At 45.9% G+C, this 26,299-nt stretch overlaps 1 protein-coding gene across 1 annotated transcript in view; it reads right to left on the bottom strand.

Moving 5' to 3' along the window:
• B4GALNT3 (beta-1,4-N-acetyl-galactosaminyltransferase 3) overlaps positions 1-16,105 on the bottom strand; it is a 93,147-nt gene extending 77,042 nt beyond the window's left edge. Inside the window, exon 1 of the mRNA XM_014841808.3 lies at positions 15,779-16,105. Coding sequence (XP_014697294.2) covers positions 15,779-15,947 — 169 coding nt within the window. The 5' untranslated portion in view covers positions 15,948-16,105. The remainder of the gene's footprint in view (positions 1-15,778) is intronic.
• Between the last annotated feature and the right edge of the window lie 10,194 nt (positions 16,106-26,299).

Here is a 26,299-nt window from a genome sequence, read left to right on the forward strand (position 1 = left end):
CCACGCCACCTCTTGCCTTAGTTTGTCCTCTATCTAAAGGAGGTAACAGGCTGTACCCTCTGTGTTGCTAGTGACATCCAGGATTCACCATGCAGGATGGGTGTCACCTCCCACCCCCCATTGCTCCACATGCATCCACAGGCACTGGCAGAGGACGCCTCAGACAGGTGGAAAGGAGCCATCTCCCTTCAAGGAGAAGAGAAGCAGCAACCTCAGATGCTAAAATGTGACTGCAGCCTAAGTCGCTCCAAGTTCCCAGGAGAGAGGTTCCACGAGAAAACAAGGTACTATTGTTCTCGCTCGCCCTCCACTCCTTCCGTCACGTGATTGGCTCATGAAAACCCTCCCAGCTGGGGAAGTGTTCGCTACCCTGGAACTTTCCAGACCTTCTTAGATATAAAGGAGCAGAAAAATATAGAAAAACAACCCTTTCTTGAGGATTTTCTTTCTTGGTTTTAAAAGAAACAACTTTCGGTGTTTTGGGGTTTGTTTTCGTGACTCTCAGGCCTCCCAATTTCTAAATATACCAAGCGTAATCATTCTGAGCAAACCGAGTTACGTACAATATATTTTTATCTTGCTAAACTAACGGAAATCTACCTTAGATTTGTAACGGGCACTAAAAGCATCTCGTAATTGTTTCCTTAAAAATATTACAACAGATCAGCATTTCCCAGAAATTGAACCTCCTTAATTTTTCTATCAATAGGTACCTCAGGTAGTTTATGCCCATTTCTTTTTCTCAAAGTGGTAAATACCAACTTTCAATTTAATGGCTCTTCCTTCAATCAATGTTTCTCCATAACACACAGGTGGTACTTCCTGAAAAATATAAAGTTTCACTATTGTAGAATGTTCATTATAAAATTTTTGCCAATTTTCATGCATCAGAGCTAAATTGAATTCTTATTTAACATGCTAAATCAGCTTGAATATTATTTTTTTCACCTCCTCTCTGTACTCCTCCAAACATGCTCTGAACCCACTTATTGCTACAACTTTGCAATTTTTCTTAAATTCCTCATCCATTTCATCTTCTGCCCTCACAGAGAATTGCCAGTAACGGACTTCCCTTTGCTAACTAGGACCAGGATTATGAAAACATCAGCCCTCAACAGCTTGTATCTTTCTACAGAGACACGAATAAAGAAGATGACAATTTTTAAAAATACGTTACGGACTTTTCTACCAAAGGGTTTCACAACTTGTGTGTTCCAAGACACTTTTGATTTAAATTCAACTTCATCTTTTCTATTCCCCATCCTTCCTCAACTCAAGGAGATGAGATAGGAAATCATAACTCCACTTTTTTTTTTTTTAAGAAGCTCTACACTTCTTTAGTAGTAACGGGCTGTTCTGAAGATGGGAAAATGAAGGGAACATTGGATGGGTAGAAAAAAAGGGACCTCATGCAACTCGACATCAAAAGGAAGCATTCTCAGCAAAGAAAAAGGGAATGAGTCATGGCAGAATGGTGAGTGGGACCATGTGTATAAGGAGCGCTGCCCAGGCACCAGGAGTTCGGGGCCCAGCACCACGCTCGAGACAGCTTGCTTAAAACTCTCTAGGGCTTCAATTCTTCACTGGAAAATCAGGAGCTTGAGCAAATAGATTACACTCTAAGGGGCAACTCAAATCAATTTACAGTGACTGCCTGGTGAGCTGTGTTGAGAAAGACTTTGAGAGTGCATCTGGGCTCAGTAAAAATAATTTCTTGTTCAATTGGAGATGTCTGCTGTTGGCTTGGAATAAGAAATGCAGATATTTTCCATCTCGGAATTTAAAAACCTCTGAGATCTATTGCTGTCCTAGGATTCTTTATGATATATGAAAGACAGCACCCAAAAAACAATCAAAAGAGAGACGAAGAGGGGCTGGCTGGGTGGCATAGCGGTTAAGTTCACGTGCTCTGCTTTGGCGGCCTGGGGTTCACCAGATCCGATCCTGGACACAGACCTACGCACCGCTTGGTACGCCATGCTGTGGCAGGCATCCCACATATAAAATAGAGGAGGGTAGGCACGGATGTTAGCTCAGGGCCAGTCTTCCTCAGCAAAAAGAGGAGGATTGGCAGCGGACGTTAGCTCAGGGCTAATCTTTCTCAGAAAAAAAAGAGAGTGAGAAAGACAAAGGGGCTTTAAAAGCTGATTAAATGATAATAATAGTAGCTAACATTATCTTTTTGTTTTTTGGGGGGTTTTTTTTTGTGAGGAAATCAGCCCTGAGCTAACATCTGTGCCCATCTTCCTCTATTTTGTATATGAGATGACACCATAGCATGGCTTGATGAGCAGTGTGTAGGTCCACGCCCAGGATCAGAACTCGTGAACCCTGGGCCACCAAAGTGGAGGGCATGAACTTAACCACTATACCTCCCGGCCAGCCCCAGCTAACATTTATTAAACATTATGTATCAGGAACTGTTCTAAGTACTTTATAGGTATTATTTCACTTAACTGTCAACAAAAACTCCATGAGATAGGTACTGTTAAAATTCCCATTTTACAGTTAAGGAACTGAGGTGTACTGAGGCTCAGAGACTGCTCACTGAGGCACAGCTTACCAAGCACTGGAGCTAGGATGCAAACTCGGATAGCCTGACTTCAGAGACTCGCTCCTGACCACTGTGCCATGATGAAGGAAGGAAGAAAAGGAGGAGTGATGACACTGGTAGATGACGTGGAAGACACACCAGCGACCTCAGATTAAGGCAGAAAGGATGGTCGTGTCCATGTGGAGGAAACACGGGCAGGATGAAGGCTGAGCGACTCAATTCTAAGTTACCCACCTGCCTCTTCCAAGCACTCCATCAATGCTGTGCAGAGGGTGAAGCACACTGCCACAACCAGACACTCTGGAGCCATCTTGGGCTTCTCGGACAACCTACTTGGAGTACACAAGACCAACCCAGATGAAGCAGGAATAAAAGAAAATATCTAGTGGACCAGTGGCATGGGGGTTGAATTCGCACACTCCACTTCGGCGGCCCAGGGTTCGCAGGTTCGCATACCTGGGCGGGGACCCACATACCGCTCATCAAGCCATGCTGGGGCAGCATCCCATATACAAAATAGAGGAAGAATGGCATGGATGTTAGCTCAGCATCCTCAAGCAAAAAGAGGAAGACTGGCAACAGGTGTTAGCTCAGGGCCAATCTTTACCCCAAAAAAAAGAAAATTTCTAGAAGGAATATCACAAGACTGGAGAGCAGCATTCAAGAATCCAACAGAAGACTAGCCCAAGGGGGAGGAGACCCCAACTCAGGTTCTCCAGGGACAAGAAGCAGTGGTAAAGCTCTTGCTCTCTGGATGGCTACTTCCAGAGCGTATACACGCTCTTCTGCGTCTCCCAGCAGCGGGACTGCTTCCTGGCTCTCTTTCTCCCACATCACATCCATCCCCTGCAACTCGAGTACAGGGATTTAATTGGGAGGATGTCCCCCTGTCAATTAAACTCTAGGAACGTACCATGTACCAGGCATTGGGCAAAGCACTCAGGCAGAGTTCTTAACAAGGGACCCATGGATAGGTGTCAGGGGCCTGTGTCCCTACCCAAAATAGCATGCAAAATATATGAGGGGGCAGGCTAATTTCTGGTGGAGTGTCCAAAGTCTCTTCATGAGATTCTTACAAGTGTATGTGAGCCACAAAAGGTTAAAAATCTCGGCACTAGGGAGACAAAGAGGGACAAATGCCCAGGTCCAGCACTCTAGAAATTTGCAATCTCGTGGGGGAAGACAACAGAGACACGAATAACTCTGACGCAAGGCAGACTTTGATAAGCGCACTAATGGAGGCACAAAAAGATGCTGTGAGGGAAGGGGGCAGAGGTTAATGCCAACTGGGCTGTCGATAGGACATCCCCTGCCCCTGTCCTGGTTTTGGGATCCAACTTTGTAATGAGGCAAAAACAACCACTATTACTTCCCCCCAGGCCTAGACAGAACCTTTGGCCAGCACCTCTTTCTCAGGTACTCCCAGCAGAAAACCCAGAGTTGGAGGCTGACTCTATTCCTGCCAGGCAGGTGAAGGAGGACGTAGTTTGCAGGACAGTGGAGGCAGTAGGAAGGAGATGCTCATCCTGAAACTGAGCGATGACCTTGCTCTCTATGTTTTCCTCTTCTACTCAGCTCCCATTCTCTGAATTCCTAAGGTACTTGCAATCCTGACATTCAGCGGGTATTTAATCATGTCCTCTAACCCTAAGTCAGGGGAAGTCACTTCTTGGAGAGCCCCCTCACTCTCCGAGCTGGTCTTTTCTCTCACCCCTCCATCCAGAAACTCTGTGCCATTGCCATGTTGCATTTTCTTCCAAGAACTCATCACTAGCTGAAATTCTCATCTATTTGTTTATGTATTTATTATCTGTCTTTTCCTCATGAAATGTAAGCCCCATGACAGCAAAGCCTTTAAATTTCTGGTTCCCTTCTGTCCCTAATATCTACAACACTGCCTGGCACATACCAGTGCTCAATAACTGTTTGTTGAATGAATGTCTCCAGTACCTTCGTATTCTTCTGCAGGACCAGCACAGTTTCCAAGTCCCAGAGAGGAAAGTGTAAGGAGAAATGAAAGCACTTTATTCTCACCAGAACATTTTTGAGATGTTGGGTGTGCAGGGCAGCCCTTAATTAAAATGATCACGGCAGAGTGTAGCCAGAGAACCATGTGTGAAACCCAGAATTTTCGCATTCTATCGCCTTCTCCATCAAATCTACCACCAAATTCCACCACTTCTTTCCTTGGCAGGTCTCAGCTTTCTTCTGTCATCTTTCTCAGCTAGGCACCCATCGCCCACACTCTAGCTCACTGCAATAACCACCTGAGTGACCTCTCTATCTGCAAGCCATCCTGCGAACTTCCAACAGCTCATCTACGTATAATCACAGGCCCTGGGACACAAAAGGTATTTGCTAAATGTCTGAAAAATTAAAGTATGAATCAGTGGATGAAAATAAGAGAACACTGCCTTCATAATATCAAATCCTTGCTTTGAAAAATTTACCTCGCTCCCTACCAAGCCCAAACTCAGCAGCCTGGCACTTGAGATGTCACAACCACTTTTTCAACCTCGGCTTCACACCATGTGAGCCTCTGCACTCCAGGAGGCGTGTTCCATAAACTTACTTAGCTTCTGCTAGATTCCTCAAGTGGAAGTGTTCACCTGTGCTTAGACACACTCACCCATAATCCCAACGGCTGGAACTGGAGGAGGTCTTAAAGATTTAGGCCAAAGGACTTCCTTTTGGAAAATATAGCAAAGTACTAAGAAATGCTGGATGAAACATGACAAACTTCTTTTTGTTTACATAGTTAAGCTCTTCATAAGGAAAGGGAAATCTCCAGGAACCAAAAAATCAGACGTGAATGTCAGAGCAGCAAGCAGATGCTAACACTTTGACAGCCCCTTAGTTGACGGAAACCAACAACTTTAGATAATAGATTAGATAAAATGAATTTGTTTTAAATTATTAAAAACAAAAGAACAATATAGTATTTTAAAAGGAACCAAATCTGAAACAGAACCAAATAAAACAGAGATGTGAAAATTATAGTTAGTGAATCAAGTGAAAAAACGGGGTAGGCATCTCTCCCTCAGTCTCTCTCCCTGACTTCCTGCCCTTCTTTGTGCCTGTGCCATTTTCCTTGCCTTCTGCTGTCGGAAGTTGTTCACCTGATAGGAGCGCCCCATCCTCCTCTCCGTTTTCCCAGGCCCCCTACTCAGCTGAAATAAAAAACAGAACCAAGAACTAAGAATACATATTAACACTTTGTCCCGGTTCTAGGAAATCCTCGACATCCTCACTCTCCCCGCCCATCTTTGACTCAGAGGTGGTGGCAGAGTCAGGAGGCCAGCTGGTTGGTGAGCGGAGGGTGAGTATGCGCACGTGCCTGCAGGCATCCATTTGAACCCTGGGTTGGCAAGCAGGGTGGAAAGGAATGGCTCAGAGGATTTGTAAGAAGATCTCAGCAGAGAGGCCTTTAATCTTTGAGGCAACTGCTTGTATGGAGGCCATGTTGTCAGGGATGACCTTGGAGGACAAGGAGCCAGAAGCACTGGGATAGCTGCCACTTCTCAGTTCAGGCAACTGAATCTTAAAAGACCAGCGCCAGAAGGTCAAAGATTGACTGTCCCTGGGGCACCGTGGTGACACAGGAGGGGTTCCAAGCCTATCCCTGAAAGAGGCATCCCATTCAAAGATTACGAAACTGAAGCCCTCGAAAGAAAAGGGGTCTGCCCAAGGACACTTGATAAGGCAGTCACAGCTAGGATCTAAACTGAGGTAACTGCCCAGTGTTGCTGCCTTGCAGCCCAGAAGTCCTCAGAGTGTCCTCAGCGACATGCAGCAGAGAGCGGCCTACCATGTCCCAAAGGCTGAGCTTGTGTGCCCTGCCATATCCCCAGATCTCTCTCATTCTCAAAGAAAGCCTTCACTTCTAACCCAAACATTTGAAATCTCTGTCTGGGATGGGGATGGAAAGATGAAGGCAGTGCTCAATACCATAAAGAAAAAAAGAGTGGATAAAGAATGCATATCTGGGGGCAGGTGCTGGGCATGGATGGCCTGGAGGCTGCTGAGAGACTGGGCATAGCTGTGCCATGGACTGAGAAGTTGACGAAGCATTGGCAAAGGGCTAGATAAGGAACGTGTCCATTGACATCCATCTGCCCAGCCATTCTCTAATTCCTACCAGGCTGAAAATTCAGGGGAACGAGATGAGAACCAACATTCATTGTGCACCTAATACGTGCTGGGCTTATGTTACAGCTAACTGGGCACCTACTATGTGCTAGACTCACTAACTCTTATTTGGTCATAAGGGAATCTCTACAGGGAGGGCATTATAACCCCGTTACCCAGATGAAGCATCTGAGGCTTGAAAGGAGTAAGACCTTATACAAGGTCCTGCAACTGATGAGTAATAGAGCTTGGATTCCAACACCGCTCTGTCTTCAAATTCCATAATTTTTTCCAGGAACCATCAACACTTTTAATCCCACTCAGTCCCACACAAAAAAGTAAATGCTCCATAAACATTTAAAGTTTTAAAATGAATCACCTCTGCAAGCCATTCAAGATTTGCAAAACATAGAGCTGGCCTGGTGGCGTATCGGTTAAGTTTGTGTGCTCCCTTTCTGTGGCCTGGGGTTCGCCGGTTCAGATCATGGGCACGGACCTACGCACTGCTTATCAAGCCATGCTGTGGCAGGCATCCCACATATAAAATACAGGAAGATGGGCACGGACGCTGGCTCAGGGCCAATCTTCCTCAGCAAAAAGAGGAGAGCTGGCGGTGGATGTTAGCTCAGGGCTAATCTTCCTCAAAAAAAGAAAGATTTGCAAAATAAATAAAAATTGAAAAAGACACATCACTCAATTTCCTGGGCATTTATGTATAAAATCCTTAGTCTGTCTGGGATGTCATTTCTCTATTCCCACCTCCCACCCTTCTTTCTCCCTTTCCCATCTTTGACCCTCTTCCCAGCTTCTGGTGCCATAAAGCACAATTCTCCCTGGTATGGAGTGGAACATGCGTGTAGCTTCCGCTGGGTACCCCAAGAACAGTTTAAAAGAAGAAACGGGGAGAGGAGGCAGATAGCATCTCTTCCCTGGGCCTGTTTTCTCATCTGTTAGTAAAGGGGTGGCTCTCTGATGTTTGTGACTTGATGCATCCATAAGCCACGGCTGGACAATGGCCACAGGCCTTCATGTTTATTTATGGTATCCCCATTGGTCTGGGGGGGTAGGAGCCCACATGACAACCCTGAGGTTTCTGGCCTTCCTAGCCAGTCCCCTCGGTTGTTCAATCAGAATTTATTGTTGAATGTCATTCAATTTTTCAATACCTAAAAAAAGACAAAAAAAGAGACGGCAGAAAAATAATTTTTCAGCTCTCTGTTTTTGTGGTGAGGAAGACTGGCCCTGAGCTAACATCCGTTGCCAGTCTTTCTCTTTTTTTTTTTTTTAAAGATTTTATTTTTCCTTTTTCTCCCCAAAGTCCCCTGGTACATAGTTGCGTATTTTCAGTTGTGGCTCCTTCTAGTTGTGGCATGTGAGACACCTCCCCTGCATGGCTTCACGAGCAGTGCCACATCTGCGCCCAGGATCCGAACTGATGAAACCCTGGGCTGCCGAAGCAGAGCACGCAAACCCAACCAGTGGGCCATGGGGCCGGCCCCCAGTCTTCCTCGTTTCGCGTGAGGAAGATTGTCACTGAGCTAACATCTGTGCCAATCTTCCTCCATTTTGTATGTGGGAAGCCACCACAGCATGGCTTGATGAATCAGCAAACCCCAGGCCGCCAAAGTGAAGCATGCGAACTTAACGACTATGCCAGCAGGCCAGCCCCACTTTTTTTATTTTTTAATCTAGAATTCTTGTCTAAGGTATTCCAGAATCTAGTGTCTGGTTATCATAGCTTATTATACTTTATTTTTTCTTTTCAACAATCTTTAGATCAGAATGGTGGGATTATGGGTAGTTGTTAATTTTTTCTTCATACTTTTATATATACCATGGCACTTTCATTGATTTCTTTTATGCCTTGATTCGGACCAGAAAAAATTAAAGTGGCTTAATGTAAGACAACATAAACTAGAAGTAGCTGCAGGGAAAAAAAGAAAAAAAAAGGGGATACGCATAAAATTGCTACCAAAATGCAGACCATAAAATTTTTTACACTTTCTTCCAGATAAGCCAAAAATTGAATTCTAAAGCTTTCTAGTAACCAATACAAAGGGAGAAATCTGAGTGGTCATACAATTTACATGGCCAACAAAAATCAAAACAAATTGATTGCTCAAGAGAAGCACAGCTATTTCTAATAGGAAGACCAGAAGAAACATTTTGGGGGGGTTCTCATACACAGGATAAGCAATGTTTCTCAGCCCCATCCTTGCCGCAGCTTTCATGGAGAATTTCACAAGGCTGTATCTCTTAGCAGTTAGGGCCTTGGTCTTCCTTGGCCACTCTTTAAGTTATATCAGTTGTATTGGGGTGCCTAACGCACAAAAAAAAGTAATTTTGCAGGGGTTAATGTGGTCCAGATACACAGCTGTCATCTGGTATAATGAACATGCATTATTTTTATAACCATAAATATTATTTTAAAAATAAATCACATATTTTTACACATAAAGTATAAAAACAGGCTAGATTAGGGGCCAGCCCCATGGCCGAGTGGTTAAGTTTGCGCACTCTGCTTCAGCAGCCCAGGGTTTCGTCGGTTCGGATCCTGGGCAAGGACACGGCACCACTCATCAGGCCACACTGAGGTGCCATCCCACTTGCCACAACCAGAAGGCGCCACAACTAAAAAATATATGACTACGTACCATGGGCCTTTGGGGAGAAAAAGGAAAAATAAAATCTTTTTTTTTTTTTCTAAATGCTAGGGGGCCGGCCCCGTGGCCAAGTGGTTGAGTTCGCGTGCTCCGCTGCAGGCGGCCCAGTGTTTCATTGGTTCGAGTCCTGGGTGCGGACATGGCACTGCTCATTGGGCCATGCTGAGGCGGCGTCCCACGTGCCACAACTAGAAGGACCCACAATGAAGAATATACAACTACGTACCGGGGGGCTTTGGGGAGAAAAAGGAAAAAATAAAATCTTAAAAAAAAAAAAATTAAAAAAAAATTTCAAAGGCTAGATTAATCTATGCTTATGGTAGTGATTGAAAGGGAGCCCAAGGGGGCTGCTGGGAGCTGGTAAGGTCCTGTTTCTTCAGCAGGGTGCTCCATACACAGGTGTGTTCAGTTTGTGGAAATTCACCAACCTGTATACTTATACGTGTACTTTTCTGTACATATAAGACACTTCAATGGAAAGTTCAAAATACACACAAAACCAGGGACCACAAGGACAATCTGCATCCTCATTTTATAAAACAGTTGGTTAGTAGTTAAGAAATAAAAAACATTTCATATAAAAAATAAATTACATACTAAAATATCACAAGGATAAAAGAATATTCAGTTTTGCTTGTCCAATGGATATTTCTCACACTGAAAGCAGCACTTCTTAGAACCTAAGAGTCAGTAACAATTTAAAGATTTACCCATCATGCTTTGCTTAGGATATATACCGTATTCAGCCCAACATCCTTTATATACGCCATCCAAACTATTGTCACCTCTTCCAGTAGTATTTTTTTATATCGGATAAGATATAAATCTATTAATTGTGGATAGCTAGGTCAAAGGATTGTCTGAAAGCTCCAAATGTATGTATGGTTGGCCTAGTTCAGACCTCACCATCCTTGGGTATAAGGAAAAGTGCTCATGGAAAATAAAAGGGTAGATTTTTGAGACTGGTGGAACTTGGTAGAGAACTAGACAGCGAGAGGCCGACTCCAAGAACAGCCTCCAGGCCCCCTTCCAAAGCAAACTCTGCTATGGCGGCTGCTCTGCTCTGCTCCATAAAGCTCAGCACTAAAGGGCAAGACCAGGCTCCACGGCCTGGAAAATTACTGCAGTGCAACTACCAGCCGTTCCTAAAACCAGCTCAGAAGTGGTTGCCTCAGAAGACCTGGCGCTGCAAAGCAGTTTTAACCAGGCAGGGAGTCTGAACAATTCCCAGGACAGGGCATGCGAAGCAGCCCCAGCACCACTGAGCAGGCGAATGGGGCCTCAGCTCAGAATGAGGGTCCCTGGGTGGCGGGCAGGACAGAGAGGGCAGGCTGTGTTGCTGCAATTCTGCTGGGCACATCAGAGCAGGCACTGAAGGGGCCAGGAAAAGGAGATGCCAAGTCTGGGTAAGGTCGTCTTTGTCACACACTGCCTTCCTGGTACAGACAGTGCTAGGTCTGAAGAAAACACACTTAAGTATAAAAAAAAAATCGATGGCTTAATTCTTAACCTTCGCATGTGTGTTTAAACAGTATTGTTGTTCATATGTATTATGGTAGAAGGAACAAGAATTCCTAGGTTCTATTCTTGGATCAGTCACTGATAAACAAAATATCTGCCAGTGGAAAAATATCAGGTGCTTGGAAGTTCAGAGTTTACCGTCCATAACCAGAAGGCCTTTATTTGAGTGCCTAGTATGTCCCCAGAATTGAATACTGATTTGAAGATACACGCAGCAGCAGGGTGACCAGGACGGCAACATAAAGAGATGTAAGTAGGACACAGGAACAGGAGCCAGAGGTTCCACGGGAAAGAAGCCAGGGCAGCATGAGACATGGTCCCAGGGCACACAGAGCACACGAGGCAGTTGTGTTTCCCTTCTCCACTCGCCTCTGCTCTGAGTTTGAACTCTAAGCCACACCATCCCTGCTCTGCCTACACATCTGTCTCATTTTTTCTCCCTCTTTGCCCGCCTGCGTCTCAGATTACTGTTCCGCCCTGAGTTACCTCTGTTACTGGAGGGTTTGCATCCTTTCCAAATGGGAACGCCTGTGGTGACCCGGGGAGCTGAAGTGCCTCCCTGACATCTGGGGGTATGCCTCCCTCAGCCCACTCAAAGTCAACTAGAAATCACAAGGGCCAACCAGAGAGATGTGTTATAGATTTAAGGCAGAAAGCTGACAAATTCCTGAGCTCGAGAACACTTTGAGGTTCAGCAGGTAAACCTGCCACTTAAATGGGGACATGCCAGATCCAGCCTTCCGAGATCTAGAAAGAGGCTCACACACGCTCTCGTTCAGCCCTGGCTCTGTGCCAAAACGCCATCTCTTGGCTCCAGCACCAAGCTGGTCCCAGCGCTAGGTCAACTATAGAGCAAAGAACCTAGAAACCACTTTAATCCAGACCTCTCCCCTCAGGCAGGACTTAGCTAATCCAATCTGAACAAATGGGTATAACTTGTTAAAACCTGCCAGAATGGAGAGTTTTTAATTTCCAACAATAGTCTGTTCCCAGGGCTGCTTTTCAGCCAGTACACACCGGTACAGCTGTACTAGTTATTAAATACTAAAATACTTAGAATGTGTTGGTATATAGTGACTGCCCTGAGTTACCTCTGAATGCCCCACCACCACTCTGACCTGATCCCAGGATTGCTTCATGACCCAGTAGCTAAAGGGCTAATGCCCCTAAATAAAGGGACCTTCAGGACTCTGTTCAGGCACCACCATTCACACCAAAGTATTGTTAACTTGTTTTACTATTACCCTTCCCTGAGTTCCATTCCACCACGCAATCGTGTTCTAAAACATTCAACTGCTCTCTCTAATTTACTGAATGAATGCCACGCTTTAAGGTTGTTATTGAAAGTCTTTCTTTTTTTTTTTTTTTTAAAGATTTTATTTTTTTCCTTTTTCTCCCCAAAGCCCCCCGGTACATAGTTGTATCTTCTTCGTTGTGGGTCCTTCTAGTTGTGGCATGTGGGACGCTGCCTCAGCGTGGTTTGATGAGCAGTGCCATGTCCGTGCCCAGGATTCAAACCAACGAAACACTGGGCCGCCTGCAGCAGAGCGCGTGAACTTAACCACTCGGCCACGGGGCCAGCCCCTGAAAGTCTTTCATAACATGGCACCATCCCATATTTTCTTTCATACCCTCTGCTTCACCAAACCCGGATGCTCAACATTCCCAAATACTAACTTCTCCCTGACTCTTAGTCTTTGTTTATGCTGCTCTTTCTGCCTGGAATAGCCTTCTCTCTCCACAGTGATTAAAATCTTACCAACTCAACGTCTCCTCAAATGTCACCACTTACATTAAACATTAGTTGAAAGAGCCATGTCCCATTTCCAGAAGTGTCACAGCAATGTCCAGGTTCTACATTTGTAAAACTTAGGATTGTTTCATGTTATGATTATTTTTACATATGCACCTGAACTCCCCTGGTAGAGAGAAAGCTGTGAGAGGGCAGGAACCATACCCTGGTCTTCATTATATCTAAGTAAGCTAGGACAATGTCTTACTCAAGGCATATGCAAAGGGCATGTTTGTTTAAAGAGTGAACAACTCTAATTCTTTTGTCCAAGAGACCCTTTTTCTGTTTGTTAATGGTTTCGGTTCCTTTTCTCTGAAGTTACTCCAATAGTGGTTGTATCTTTTTTTACATATGGAGCCCAAATTGCACATCATCCATATCTTAAACTACTGGGTTATCCCATGAAGACGAAGCAGGAAGCAAGCTCCCCTGTCATTACTTTACCACCCTGGAGCTGGTGACTGCCATCTCTCCGTGCACTTCTTCCAGCACCACATTCAATGTACCAGTCACAGAGGGACAGGCAAATGAAAGGGTCCTGGTATCAGAGGCTGGCCTTACAGATGACAGGAAAGCTGGTGGTAGAGTGAGCTGGCAGGGCAGCTTGTTGGGAAGCAGAGCCAAGATGGGCCTCTAGTTGCTGTGGTCAAGGCCTCGGGTACAGTCCTGGAAGGAGAAGTTTTACTACCCTGGTCGCTGTTGTACAAGGGAATGCTACCAACCCCTTCCTACCTTTCTTCCTCCCCTGCTCTGCCCCCGAGGAATAGCTCCGAGCTGAGACTAAGACCCATAGGACACGAGAGGACTTTGATGCTCGTCTGGCTTCTTAAAAACAGAGAATAGAAGACAAGGAGCCAGGAACCACAGCCACCTTCTAAATCTCATTCCAAATGGAAATCAAGGGAAGCGTAGAATACAGTGGGACAGCCCAGTGTGAAAAGCCACGCTGCAAAGCGGAGGCAAGCGCTTCAGGCTTCTAGGAGGCTGAGAAGAGGAAACAAGTGATCCATCAGTGCCCGGGCTTGGACTCGTTAAAAATGACAGGAAAACAGAAAGTCAATTTTGGAATAGAAAGCTGGGAGCATTTTTCTGGAGAAGGGTCAGTTTGGAAAAAGAAACAAAGAATCAGGAAACCCAGTCAGAGAGTTAGACTCATCCAGGAGGGGCACCACACAGACCCAAGAATTGATGGCTAAGGACGAGACAGCCCACAGGGGACAGAGGCTGGGAGCCAGAGTGTGAGATATCATTATGGCAAAGCGGTTCCAGTCTCTGAGCAGAAAACACTCTTGAGGTAAAGGAAAAGTATGTGTTGGGGGGTGCAGGAAGGGAGGTCGCTGATTTCAGGGTCACAAAGCAACTGCTTTCCTTTCTGTTTTTCATCTGTGCAGGGGATCCCACTGGCTACCACATTAATAAGATGGGGGCCACACTGAGAAGGGATTTCCCAAGGTGGAGAGAAAGGAGATCTCTCCCAGGGCCTCCCACCTACACACACTCCAACCGGCTCATCCACTTGGGACTCTCTGAGTGGCCGTGGATGGCAGAGTAGATTCACTCTCTTTCAGAGGGAAGAGCAAGGCTCGGCGAGGGAACTAGCTTTGGGAAGGCAGATTTTGGTTATCAGCAGGAAGAACTCTCCTAGTTGCTCAAGGAGGGGAGATCACGCAAGCTTAGTATCCACACTGAGAGCGATCCTGCAGGTCATTTAGTCCAACTTTCTCCTTCTACCTGAGAAGCTGCCATTTTTTCTTTGATTCCCCAACTAGTTAGTGGCAGAACCAGGACTAGAACCCCACTCTCCCAACTCACACGCCCAGAATTATTTCAACTGCCACAGAGCGAGAGGTTCCTCCATAAACACACACCTCCACCCTGAAGCAGCTAAATTACTGACCCTACTAATTCCCCCTCTTTGGCCACAGGAGGAGGCAAAGCACCACACCCAACTCTGGGCAGATGAGTTGACACAGGACATGTCAGAGCTTCTTCTCACCAGCAATTTCATCAGTCATTCCTTCAGAGTTTCCCGAAAGGGGGAGGTGAAGAGACGGGAGACAATGTGCTAGAATTACGAACCTCTGCCCCTCCGGCTTGGGAAGGGTACCTGGTAGTTTGGGGATTTTCTCCACTCCTTTTCCCAAATATTATATTGATCTTTTACAGTCCCTGACACTTGCAGAGTTTTACTTTGTTAGCTCCGTCAGTAGTAAATTGAAAACCATCTCAGATAGCCTTGCCTGTTGAAGTAAAAAGAGAAACAGACCATTCCCTCCCCATTTCCTAGAAGGAAACTGAGGCACAGAAAAATTAAGTGGCTTTGGCTAAGTTAAAAAAGAAAAGTCGGAACTACCCACTGCCTGGTCCACTGTACCGTCCACTGTCTCCTCGAGTAGGGTCTGGGGAGTTTAGTAGATTCCGTAGGGTCCCCAAGGCAGGCTGCAGGTAACTAGCTGGAGGGGCGGCCAGGACTAGGAGCCGGGCGGCTGGCGAGGAGGTGGGAGGCTTCGAGGAAGAGGAAGGGGCTGGGAGGGGAGTGGCCTATGGGAGGGGAGGAGAGGTAGCTCTCCTGGATATGGTTAAAATAAAGAACCCGCAGAAAACGCAGCAGGAGGGGGAACGGAACGAGCCGCAGAGAAGGTGGTGAGCAAAGTTTGGTCCGCGGAGACTGGAGCGCGTGGCCTCGGTGGAGACTAGACTGCCGAGGGCATCCCAGACACAAATAGATAGGAGCCCGCGCGGGGACCGCGCTCTCTCTTCCAAGGGGACTGCCAGCCTAGCGCGGCTGGAGGCGCCCCAAGTCTCGGCCAGCAAGTCCACGGGGCGGGCGGAGAGCCTCTCTCCTGGTCGCCCTCCGAGGGGAGAAGCGAGCAGCCCCAAGGATGCCGCGGCCCGTACGGCTGGCGGCCAGGGCTCGGCTCGGGAATTCGGCGCCCGGCCCCGCAGCTCCCCACCCCCACTTCTCTCCCGGAGCAGGCAGCGGGGCGGCGCCGGGCACCTGGAGACGAAAACGAGGTGGAAACCCGGGCTAAGGATGAGAGGCGGGTCCCCCCAACGCGGGAGCCACCGGCACTGCCTCCTCCCACCTCGCGCCCTCCCCCGCCCCCTGGCGCTACTTACTGCGGTTCAGGGGGTTCCCGCCGACCTGGGCCGACGCCACCAGTTCCAGATACAGAGTCCAGAGCCCCAGCGACACCAGGGCGAGCGCCAGCAGCAGCCGGAAGCGCCTCCGCAGCAGCTTGACCGGACGCACGAGCAGCAGGAGCAGCGCGGCCCGGGGGCTCCCCATCGCGCTGCGCCGGAGTGGCCGCCGCCAGCGCGGGCTGCTCCCTCCCAGCCCCCGGCGCCCCGGCCGGGCCCAGCGCTCCGGGCGCACGGAGTCCCAGTCCCAACCCAGCGCTTCAGGGCTGCTCCGAGGCCGTCTCCCCCGGCCGCTCTCCAGCCGGGCGCCGGCTCATGCTCCGCGCGCAACGGGTCCCTCGGGTTGCACAGGCTCCACGCGCCGGGCTCAGGTCTCCCGGAGCAGAGCCCGGCTCCTCCTCCCCGAGTCCTCCGCGCTCGCGCTCGCGCTCGCCTCTCCTCCCCACGCCTCTCCTGGTCTCAGGCTCGCCGCCGCTCGCTCGCTCGCTCCTGCAGACTGCCCACAAGGCGGCTGCCCTAGGTGCGCGCCTGCCCGCCGCTCCCCTCGCCTCCTCCCGCTCCAGCTCTCTCCCGGCTCAGGGCGCGACCGCACACCCGCACCACCCACCTGTCCCGCCCCGGCCCCGCCCACGAAGCACAGGTGGGCTCCGCCCCGGAGTTGCCCAGAGAGGCGGGAAGAGCCCCTCCGGCCTCCCCGGGGCAGCAAGAGATGAGCCAGAGAATAGTAACTAGCGCTCGCTCAGACTGGGGATGGGTGGGGTGTAGGAATGGGCCTTACGATCCGGACTCCGTGTGACTGAAAGAAACTGAGGCACCACCCAGGCACTTGGCGGTGCTCCCCAAGCAGACGTGAAGTGGAAGCCGAGTAGACACGGGAGCTGCGGGGGCGGGGGTGGGGGGGGGAGGTCTTGTTGGGGACGGGCAGGGGGTGACTCCCGAGGCTTTGGCTTCAGGGCCTTTCGTGGCCAACAACGACCCTACTCTAGGTAACAGGAGTAGACGTGATACTAGTTCCAAGACAATGGCCACTTAATTCAGCCATAGGTCCCTCTTCCGGGTCGGATTTGAAGACTCTTCCTTCCCAGCCTCTACCACACCTCCAAGAGACACTGGGGAAGTTATATGTGCCCCAGATTGAACCCCAAGTCGTTTTTCCCAAACTAGGATGAAATAACTGGTGGGGGAGAGTAGATGTTGGAGAGTTCTGAAGAAGAATTAAAAGTCAAAAAAGAAAGAAACTCGCTCCAGGAGTTGAAAAGATCATCAGGATATTCCGTATTCTAGTTCTCTGCCTTCAGGCAGGTCAACATTGTTCTCTGATTTAGATGAGATAATTAAGGTCCAGAGTCGTTCAGCAGTGATAGTGCAGCTCTCTTTTCCGCTCTTTCTCCCAGGGGGAAAATGGTCAGGAGAGTATGGAGAAGGTGGAGGATCAAAGCATTCCGGCATGTTAAAATCAAATGAGTAACATGCAATACTGCTCCAAGGCTGGAATTCACAGAATTGAGCCTAGGCTTCCAGCGGTCTCTGCTACCAAGCTTGGTTGAATGTGCAATAGTCTCACCTGGATTATTGGCACTTTCCCTAACTAGCCCCCTGGACTCCAGGCTGCTCCACCCACCTCCAGCCATCCTCTCCACTACCAGCAGACTGTCTTGTCGACGAAAATAATCCATAACCAATCTGTAAATGAAAATTTGGGTGAGTTTATTCTGAGCTGAAATCTGAGGACCATGGCCCGGGGCATTTCTTCCCAAAGGAAGAAAGGGCACCAAAGAAATGAGGTGTACTGAGTGGTTATATACCCCCAAAGAGGGTGCTTTACATATGATTGAAATGTCCCTCCCACAATAGTCACAAGATTGCCCTGTCGGCACAGCGCTTGATGGGCACAGCAGGTAGTGGGTCTGCTATCTTGGAGGGCGTAGCAGGAGGCAAGTCCATTGTCTAGAGCTGGGCCGTCACAGGTGAGCGCAGCAATCAGTTTCTAGCCTAAGGAAAGATGCTTAATCCTTAAGGAGACTCCAACGTTGGGAGGGGGAGGGAAGTTGCACCTTTACCTCAAGGGCCTTTTGCTCTTGCCATAGGGAATCTCTAAAGCAGATATACAATGCATGCTCAATGGCCTAGGTCAGGCCCTTTTGGAAAGACAAGGTCAGGCCGAATTAGGTTTATACCAAATGGCTTCCTCATATTCTCCAATATATCCTATTGCTTGCCATTTTTATTTGTCATTTTCCCCTTTTGATCTCTAATCTTTCGATAGAAAGCATTGATGATCAAAACATTGTCCCTCGGCGCCAGGGTGGTTGCTGCCTGCCCTGGGTCCATCATGTCCCTCGGTGCTAGGCTTTTATCTCATGATTTGCCTAGTCATCCGTGTTGGGGGGAAATAGTGGACAAGCATGAAGTATATTTCTTAACAGAGGAAGCATTTCATACGTTATGTAATTAATTTAGATTGCTGCACAAACATTGCATATGTGCTTTTCTATGACACCTTGCATTTACATTGTATATGGTTATAGAACAAGTACAGTAACGATAATAACAGCATTTTTGAAAGGATTAGTCTTAAATGAATTCTTAGTCATAGTCCCTATCAGAAAAGGAAATTTGTCCAGGGTTGTAAGATAGATCAACTGTCTCAAGCCATTGAGCAATCATTACTCTAGTTTGTATGCTACTCTTACAACACTGAGTAAAGAAAACAACAATTAGTTTGAATATTATGAACAGTACAAGGATTCCAATAAATAATAGAAATAGGAATTCCAATCTGGATCGAAAAAGGGAACTGATACTGAAAAGGGAGCCAACCAAATAAATCAAAGTGGATGCAGGATTCACATAAGGCATCCATTTGCTCCTTCATGTGCTTTAGCAGAGATGACACATTGGAAGATTCATCACGTACAAAAACACAGCATTCAGTCTGAATAATTGTATATGTACCACCTTGGGATGCAGTAAGAATATCTAAAGCCGTTCTGTTTTGAAGGACAGCCTTTCACATTAAAGACATTTCGGTATTTAATCAGGCTATTCCTGCTTGACTATCATTAAGGGCTCCTTGAGTAAATTTAGTCAGAGCTTCCATATGTAATAATGACATCTTTTAGCCCCAAAGAAGAAGCACATATAGCTGAAAATATAGCCATACCAGTGGAACACTGAACAAGCCCATCTGGCCTTAAAGAGAGGGAGGTTGGCAAGAGGTTTTAACTCAACCTGACTCCTTCCTGCTTTTAAAGGAAACTCAGGGTGCAGTGTTTTAGCCATCCAGGTGGTAGCCAAGGCCAAAGATTTGTTCCACATAACCATTGAGTTCCATTAGGAGTCACTTGATAAATTCCTGGCCTTCAAGATCAGTCTGTTCCAAATTAATCCCTTTCTTTAAGTATGATAGTATTCCAAACAAATTATAACAAAGGTTTACAGTTTAAGCATAACAAATGTTTAAATGAGGAGATAGAAAGTTGGGAATACAGGCCTGGTCCGGAGTCTTGGGACAGCTGTCTACAACAGATGTCGTCTTCTTCTCCTCCTGGTATGGTCCTTTCCAATTGGGCTGTATAGAGTCTTATTTGATGTCCCTTTCAATAAATAAATTCTTCAGGTTATAGTCCATGATCCTTAAGTTCTGGAACTCTGTGAAAGAATCAGCTACCAATCTTTCATTTTACTTTAAGTACCTCAATAAGACCGTGACAACAATGTAATATATCCCTTAAGAAAAGCTGGTTCATATATTTCTTCATCTAATTGCATAGGCTGTTTTATTATTATTTCAAAATGAGACAGCTGATGTTTACAAAAAGTATAGATCTAAGATTAAGGAGCACTAGCACAAGAGCTTTTGGCTGTGAGAGAGTAAATGCCTCTGAAAGCTTGCCAATTAAGTCCTAGTTGTGCCATTAGTTTTACCAGTCCTGAGGATCGAGGATGGTAAGCGCAGTGGAAATGCTGCAATATTGGCCAAACATTACAAACAGATTTGAGTTCCCCAGTCACTGTGTAACTCGGGAGGAATTCCTCAAACAGGAATTATTCTCTCTAATAGTAATTTACCTACTCTTAAAGCCGTTGCTCTTCTGCAAGGAAAGGCCTCAAAATAATGTGAGAACATACAGATCATTACAAGATATATTTATCCTTAAGATGGTGGCATTTGGACAAAGTCCAACTGTCATACCTCAAAGGGTCCCTTAGGAAGGGAAAGTGGCCTCGTGACTCATGAAGTGGCTTCTCTGAATTATACTTTGGGCATATAGTAGAGGCTATATGAGCCACTGGGAGAAAGTTGCCAAAAGTATTATTTTCCCCTTTTGTTGCAACCTACATATATTATTTTTCTTCTTCCGTGGTGATTTCTTAAGTCTGTAGAAGGAAATCTTTTTACTGGATTAACCATCCTTGTTTATCATTTAAGTAAGACCCATTTGTAAACCAAATTAAACAATAGAATGCAGTCGTGCTCTTCTCCCCTTGTGATGTTGGAAGCAACATAGCTGATGCAGGGTCGGTGAGCTGAGGAATCAAAAGAAAGATTTTTTTTTGGACTCTCTCAAGGTCTGGCAGTGGTGCTCTCCCATCTAGAGAATAGCATGGGGACGGGACCCGTGGGCAGGAGAAGCTGCTGCTGCAAACATCAGTTGACAGTAGAGCTAAATCTAAGGCATAGGCATGTGAGTCATCTTTTCACAGGACAAAGGAAAGAATATGTAAAAAAGTTAAAATGGTATCAGTGCAGGTGGGGTCTGGCTATTGGGTGGTCCTATAACTTTCAGATAAGAATCAAATCGGATTAAGTAAATGCCAGAAGCCACCACCCTAAATACTATCTTTAGCTAAAGACAAAGGAGGACGTTGGTGGTGGGGGGAGTCAGCTACATGAGGTCACCAGACAAGCACAATAAACAAGACTTAAGTCCTTGCCACCCCCATTAAGAGTTTCTAGAGATAAGGTCTTCCCCAGTTCCTCCTGGTGCAGGGAGGGAAACACCCACAGATGGAGACTTCCTTCACAAATGCAAATGTCTCCTATCAAAGGGCAAGCCATTTCCGCTTCTCAGAGTCTCCTTCTCATCTGCAATTTTCAACAGTAAAAATAATCCTCATCAGTAGCAAGGTTAAAATAGTGAATAACATTTACCTACACAATATAACCTGAGGTTTATTATCATTTACTTGACAATGCTTCTCATGAGATTTAGCATTCCAAACAAGCCTAATTAGCATCCCTCCTTCATAGGAAGAGAGAACAAATTTCTTTGAGAAGTTTCAGGGGCCCTCTGAAAATCCTCAGAGAAATTCTCTTCCTTCATCCAGGTCAAAGGAAATCCTTTATTCAGGACTTGACTATTTGTTTGAGGGAGAAGCTTGTCAAAAATATCAAAAGATTTTTAAACACTTAAACAAGATCAAGAGGTTGCTGATCTTGTCATTGTAAAACAAGGGTCAATGAAACAAGGCTCATAATATTTAATCAAAGTGACAACAGGAAAAAAACCTTAATAGAGAGACCCCTGTCTTTTTGCACCTAGGAAATTACCTTAACAAAGCATAGATCTTCTGTAAACTTACTCAGAAGGAAAAATCTTTTATAACTTCTTTATCAAGAGCAGACTGAGAGTTTAAGAAAATTATCCTTTTAAAAGAGAAAGGCAAATTTTCATTTTTGCACCAGCTTATTTTTAACATTAAAACTCGTTCACTTAGTTGGATTTACTTTAATCTTAGCCAACTTGACCAGGTATAAAACTCCTTTCAGAATTTCTCCTTCACAAACCTTCTACAACTTTCTTTTTGCCTTCAGAATTTGTCCCATGTTCTTTTTTTTTTTCCTCCTAGTACTTTAGGACAAATTTATCTTTCTTAACGAACCAAACAAAATTTCCATTCTTTTTATACTTTCTTTACTGAAAACTTACACCTTACTTTCCTTGAATACAGAGCTGTTTTTCTTATTAATTTCTAGCAGCTTTAATCACATATATTAGAAGTCTTTAACCTTTAACAAACCGTAGTAAACACTAAAAAGGTAAACAATTATGAATTGTCTTTTATCCCAGCATTCTAAACACTTTTCATAATTTCTAGAAACATGCCACACTTTACAGTAAGAGACCCAAAGACTTTTAGCCTCTCTGCAATAAGAAGCCAAAAGTAAATAACTTAGATATGTTTAGCAATGTTTGTGCTCTATCCAATCCAAAAATGACCCAGATACTCAGATTTTTATCATTTAACTTAACAAAACTCTAAAGTTTTAAGCTACCAAAAAGAATTTGGAAGCTGTTTTTCCCAAGTATACAGACCATAAAACAGTTATTTTACCCACTTTTGTCTATTTAAATCATTTGTTTCCAACAATTATCTTCAGATTACCTACGAAAACTTCATGAGGCATTAGACAAAACTGGTCATCATTTAAGGCTATTATTTTGCTGACGAAACTAACAGACAACATGAACTTATTTGACTAGTAAACCCAGGCTGCATGCCTGCAACATATTCAAATACCAACAACTTTTGAGGACATGCCTTTTCAATCAAACCAACAACTTAAACTTTCATTAACCAAAGATTAACCTATATCATGCTAACTTGAAAGACATTTTGGTTAGAACTTTTAGAAAAACTTTTTGTAAGCGCTTACTTTAAGTCAATTGAATGGAGCTCTTTAGAAATTGTACCATCCGGAGGGAAAATATAAAAACTTTTGTAACATACATAGACACACACAGACAGACAGACATATAGACAAACATTTTCCTTAGATTTGACTTTGGTGTTCTCATAGCAAACTGCGGTGAAAAAACTTGTTTTCCCAGTTTTTTTTTTTTTCTCTTTCTTATTCTTTCTTTTGGCCTTAGCAATCTGGCTTGGGATCCCCCTTTGCTAAGCAATTGCAATCACAGCATGAAGCCAACTGGAGTCTGGAGGAAAGGCTGCCCATTCGGGAACTGATCGAGCTGTTTTAGAAGCTCGATTTCCCGCTTCTCTTTTAACATTGTTTTGTTATAAAGTCTGAACAACTTCTAAGGACAGTGTCGTGGGTCAGAAAGTGTGCTGCTTGTGAGTGTTACTCCCTATAGAAAGGTCATAAACACTCTCTTACATGACTCGGTTTTTCCCTCCGACCACCGAATACCACCATGGGACTCGGAGTGTGGGGGTGACCAGCCCTTATGTGCGCGTCCCCAGACGAGCCTGTAATTAATTACCGTGAATGAGAGTGGAGTTCCCTATGGGACCGCTGCACGTCTCGAGGATTGATCCTCTGACACTCCCGCTGAGGTCCTTAGTCACTTAAGGGCACCTTTTGGTAAAGGCCTGGAGGAGCAAGTGTCCCTTTTCTTCGGAGCTGAACACGTTCAGTCTCTCATTTCTCTATCAAGCAGTTTGTTCAGACTTTATAAACACAATTCTTTCTAATTTAAAGCCAAATTAAAAACGTCAGCCTTCCCCATTCACTCCCAAGTTCCTCTAGGCTCGTCTGGCCTGGGAACTTCCCTCTAGGCTCCTCTGGCCTAGGAACTGTACTGGTACCCCTCAAACCTCTAGTCTTAAGACCTTACCCAGCTCATATAAACTCTTGGACTGTCAACTTAAAGTAAGGAGGTCCGGGTTTCAGGAGAACTCACCAAGGTCACCTGAAGAATGCAGTGATCTGGGGGGCTCAATGGGCCCTTATTGGTACCAAATGCCGGTTCAGTGTAGATTCCAGGTGGCCTCCAGTGGGTTTCCCTGAAATCCTGCCGACTACGCCAAGAACTGTCGACAAAAATAATCCATAACCAATCTGTAAATGAAAATTTGGGTGAGTTTATTCTGAGCTGAAATCTGAGGACCATGGCCCGGGGCATTTCTTCCCAAAGGAAGAAAGGGCACCAAAGAAATGAGGTGTACTGAGTGGTTATATACCCCCAAAGAGGGTGCTTTACATATGATTGAAATGTCCCTCCCACAATAGTCACAAGATTGCCCTGTCGGCACAGCGCTTGATGGGCACAGCAGGTAGTGGGTCTGCTATCTTGGAGGGCGTAGCAGGAGGCAAGTCCATTGTCTAGAGCTGGGCCGTCACAGGTGAGCGCAGCAATCAGTTTCTAGCCTAAGGAAAGATGCTTAATCCTTAAGGAGACTCCAACGTTGGGAGGGGGAGGGAAGTTGCACCTTTACCTCAAGGGCCTTTTGCTCTTGCCATAGGGAATCTCTAAAGCAGATATACAATGCATGCTCAATGGCCTAGGTCAGGCCCTTTTGGAAAGACAAGGTCAGGCCGAATTAGGTTTATACCAAATGGCTTCCTCATATTCTCCAATATATCCTATTGCTTGCCATTTTTATTTGTCAGTCTTTATAAAATTCTTCTACACATCCATACATCTGCTCAAAAATATTTAATGGCGGGATGGCCCAGTGGCCAGTGGCTGAGTTCACGCACTTCGAGTCTGTGGCCCAGGGCTTCACTGGCTCAGATCCTGGGCATGCACATGGCTCTGCTCATCAAGCCATGCTGAGGCAGCATCCCACATGCCACAACTAGAAGGACCCGCAACTAAAAATATACAGCTGTGCCCCCGGGGGCTTTGGGAAGAAAAAGGAAAAAGAAAATCTTAAAAAAAAAAATTTAATGGCTTCCAGTGCTTACTAATTAAAATGCAAACTGTAAATCTGGAATTCAAGGCCTCCCAAAACCTTTCTGAACTTTATGCGACCATGTGAAACCTCCAGCCAAAGTGAGTTTGTTCGCTGCCCTCCAGGACATTTTTTTTTTCAGTTGGTCAGGTTTGACACTTTCTTCAAGGTCCATTTCAGGTTCTATGAAGCTTTCTGGGACCAACCCAGTCCTGAGCCACCCTGTCCTCCTTGGAGCTTTATCTGCTAAAGAGCTGGAGCTGAGCATCTGCTCCACCCATTGCTGTGTATAGAGTCACTTTAAACCTAACTCTGTTTTTCCCAACTTCACTGTCAGGCTTCAAAAGTGGGAATTTGCATTCTCAGTATGTAGCAGGATGTCCACTGAGCATTCGGTAATTTGAGGATGAAGGTAGCACTTGGAGCAAATATCCCCCAGCACTTTCAGTGTAGTTCTTTAGCAAAAGGTGAATCTAAAGGACAATTCTCCAATAGCTGGGAAATGTTCCAGTGAATTTCCAAACCCCGGATGTGTGCACTTCCCGTGCTCTTTTTTCTCTCCCAAAGACGGGGACAGGGGCAGCCAGTGTGAAGAAGCTTGGCTAAAGCAGACAGGAGGTGACCAGGGGCCCTGTAAATAGAATCTCTCTTTTTCTCATCGGGGCAACCTGACTGAATGTTGGGCTGAGTCACTTTCAGGACTTTGTCATGGAAACAGGTGGCAGCCCTACCACAATTCTGTCCTCAAGCCTGGCCCTCCTGAGAGAATATGTGCAGCCACTCCAATCAACCAAACACTTTAAGGATCTATTACGCAGGAACCAGGGAGAGAGAAAACAGGGAGCATGTCATTTCGTTGAGGAGAAAAGATATTCCACAGAAAAAGAAATCTGACACTTTATTTTTTGTTTTTATTTTTTTTATGAGAAAGATTGTCACTGAGCTAACATCTGTGCCAATCTTCCTCTATTTTGTGTATGGGACGCTGCCACAGCGTGGCTTGATGATCGGTGTGTAGGTCTGCGCCAAGGATTGGAACCACGGCTGCCAAAGCACAGTGCACAAACTTAACCACTAGGCCACCGGGCCAGCCCCACAAACCTGACACTTTAAAGGCCAAGGTTCTGGTCAAATAGTGAATTCCAAAGAAATTCAGAAAAGGCAAGACACCACTCTGACCTTTCAGTTCTGTGCCTCCTCTTCTCACTTCTGTTCTTATACCTTAAACAGATCATTACTTTCCCTGCTTATGGTGAGAGGGTGGAGGGGTGGGCAGGGTGAGGGGGCCGGGAAACCCTGGTGTCGCTCTCCCTCCCTTCTCTGCTCTCTTCTCTGCTATGGGTGCCTCTCGGCACTGAGAAAGCCCTGTCCCCAGACCCTGCTTTCAGACTGCTTGCTCCAAACCCCTTTTGACTCCTAATGATATCGCAGCCTTTGAGACCCAAATTTCTTTCTCAAGCAGTTGAGCTAGCTGTCATTCTGCTTCAGGTCCACGGCTTAGTATATGGGTTGAGATAGTCATGGTGACAAATTTTGGTGGCATAATATTGCCACCAATGTCTGTTAATTGTCATGTCACTTTAACTGGATACTCACTGGTTCTTCTGATGATTTTCACTGTCTTTTACTCTCCCTCTTCAGCCCTGGCATCTGTCCAGAATTATCACATTGCACAAATTGCACCTGAAAGGAAAAACAATTTCCATCATGTCACCTGTGATACTGATGGGACGGGATGGGCTCTGGTCTTTGGCTTGGCTAGGATGTCAGAGTCAGGTCAAACCACAAAGGTTCTTTTCCCAAATTACAGGGACTTTGTAAGACAGGCCAATCTGAGCTTTCTAAAATGGGCCAAGG

The sequence above is a fragment of the Equus asinus genome, chromosome 22 (assembly GCF_041296235.1).
Source record: "Equus asinus isolate D_3611 breed Donkey chromosome 22, EquAss-T2T_v2, whole genome shotgun sequence".
Classification (NCBI taxonomy): Eukaryota; Metazoa; Chordata; class Mammalia; order Perissodactyla; family Equidae; genus Equus; species Equus asinus.